This window comes from Oxyura jamaicensis, assembly GCF_011077185.1.
Source record: "Oxyura jamaicensis isolate SHBP4307 breed ruddy duck chromosome 33 unlocalized genomic scaffold, BPBGC_Ojam_1.0 oxy33_random_OJ70943, whole genome shotgun sequence".
NCBI classification, from domain to species: domain Eukaryota; kingdom Metazoa; phylum Chordata; class Aves; order Anseriformes; family Anatidae; genus Oxyura; species Oxyura jamaicensis.
In genome coordinates this window covers 1-1,870 of record NW_023305056.1, presented here as the reverse complement: position 1 = coordinate 1,870, position 1,870 = coordinate 1, and the positions used below count along the sequence as shown (strand labels likewise).

Sequence of the window (1,870 nt, the reverse complement as noted above, 5' to 3'; positions counted from 1 at the left end):
CCCCCCCCCCAGTCCTTGGGCACCCTCAGCACCCTCTGGGCCTGGACCCCCAAATCGGGACCCCCGTGGGGCACCCCTGGGTGTGGGCACCCGTTGGTGACACAGCACCCATGAGCCCCCCTGGGTAGGGAACCCCCCGGTCCTTGGGCACCCCGGACACCCCCAGAACACCCCAGGGCAGCGACCCCCAAGCAGGGACCTCCCTGGGGGACCCTTGGGTGCTGTCACCCAGCGGGGACACAGCACCCATGCCCCCCCCGGGCAGCCCCCCCCCATCCGTAGGGTCACCCCGGGCACCCCGCAGGGCCCTTCCCATGCACGGGCACCTCCGGGAGGTGGCAGGGTCCCCCCGTGCCCCCCACCCATGGGTGCTGGGGGGGAGAGGGGGGGTCTCACCTGGTGCCAGGCAGGGGGGATGAGCGGGCGCCGCCGCTCGTCCACGGCCAAGCGCCGGAGCTGCGCCGCCGTGGGGCTGGCGCCCAGCTCGGCCTCGTACGCCAGCCGGAATTCGGGCACGGGGGCTCCGGGGGGGGGGGGGGGTCAGCGGGGGGCTTGGAGCGGGGACAGGGTCCCGGGGGGAGGGGGCACCCAAGGGTGCTCACCGGGGCTGAGGGCCTGGCAGCGCGAGAGGATCTCCCAGAGCAGCAGCGCCAGGGCGTAGACGTCGGCCTGCCGCAGCGCCCGGCCCCACGAGCGCAGGTCCAGGCTCTCGTCCAGGATCTCGGGCGCCAGGTACCTCTGGGTGCCCGCCTGCGCCCGCACACGCCGCTCGCACCACGGCCGTGCTTGCACGAGCGCCACGGGTGGGCGTGCACCGGGGGTGTGCTTGCACCGGGGTCACGCATGCACCAGGGCCGTGCTTGCACCAGGGTTGTGCTTGCACCAGGGCCATGCTTGCACCAGGGTCACGCATGCACCAGGGCCATGCTTGCACCGGCGCCGTGCTTGCACAAGGGCCGTGCATGCACCAGGTGCATGCTTGCACCAGGGTTGTGCTTGCACCAGGGCCATGCATGCATTGGGGCCATGCTTGCACCAGGGTCACGCATGCACCAGGGCCATGCTTGCACCGGCACCGTGCTTGCACAAGGGCCGTGCTTGCACCAGGTGCATGCTTGCACCAGGGTTGTGCTTGCATCAGGGCCATGCATGCACCAGGGCCGTGCTTGCACCGGGGCCGTGCTTGCACAAGGGCCGTGCTTGCACCAGGTACATGCTTGCACCAGGGCCGTGCTTGCACCAGGGCCGTGCTTGCACCAGGGCCGTGCAACAGCAGCCGTGCACCAGCCCCCAGCTCGCACCAGTGCCGCGCTTGCATCGGGGTGCAGCTTGCACAGGGGCCACGTTTGCTCCCGCACACTTTGCACGGGCACCATTTGCACGTGCGCCCAGTGCACGTCCGCCAGGGCCACGCTTGCACATGCGGGAGGCTCCAGCTTGTGCTGCCTCTCTGCCTGCACGCCCTCCAGCTCCCCGTTTGCACCAGCACCGTGCTCTCAAGTCCCCGTTTGAACCAGGGCCGTGCTCGCACTCATGCTCAGCCCACCCCCACCTCCCCCCCCCCGGCAGCGCAGGGGGGTCCCGGTGCCCGTCCCTGTCCCCGTGCCCGTCCCTGTCCCCGTCACCTTGCGGATGGGCACGGCGCGGTGCCCGCCGCTGCCAGCCTGGGCGCGGGGTGGCAGCGCCAGCGCCAGCCCGAAGTCCCCGATGGCGCAGGTCCCGTCCTCGCGCACCAGCACGTTCTGGCTGCTCAGGTCCCGGTGCACCACGCTGGGCTTGTACAGGCCTGGGACACGGGGGGGGGGACACACATAAATGTCACGGGGCTGGGGGCGCGGTGACACCGGGGGGTGCTCGGGGTGCTCACCGT

General features: G+C 71.8%; 1 protein-coding gene across 1 annotated transcript; it reads right to left on the bottom strand.

Annotated features, from left to right (window-relative positions):
- Positions 1–171: 171 nt before the first annotated feature.
- Positions 172–1,826, bottom strand: LOC118158615 (anti-Muellerian hormone type-2 receptor-like; the record flags this gene model as incomplete). Its single annotated transcript, XM_035313284.1, has 3 exons — positions 172–522; positions 601–750; positions 1,626–1,826. Coding segments are annotated over 3 exons (702 nt in total), but the record flags the coding sequence as incomplete, so codon positions are not given.
- Between the last annotated feature and the right edge of the window lie 44 nt (positions 1,827–1,870).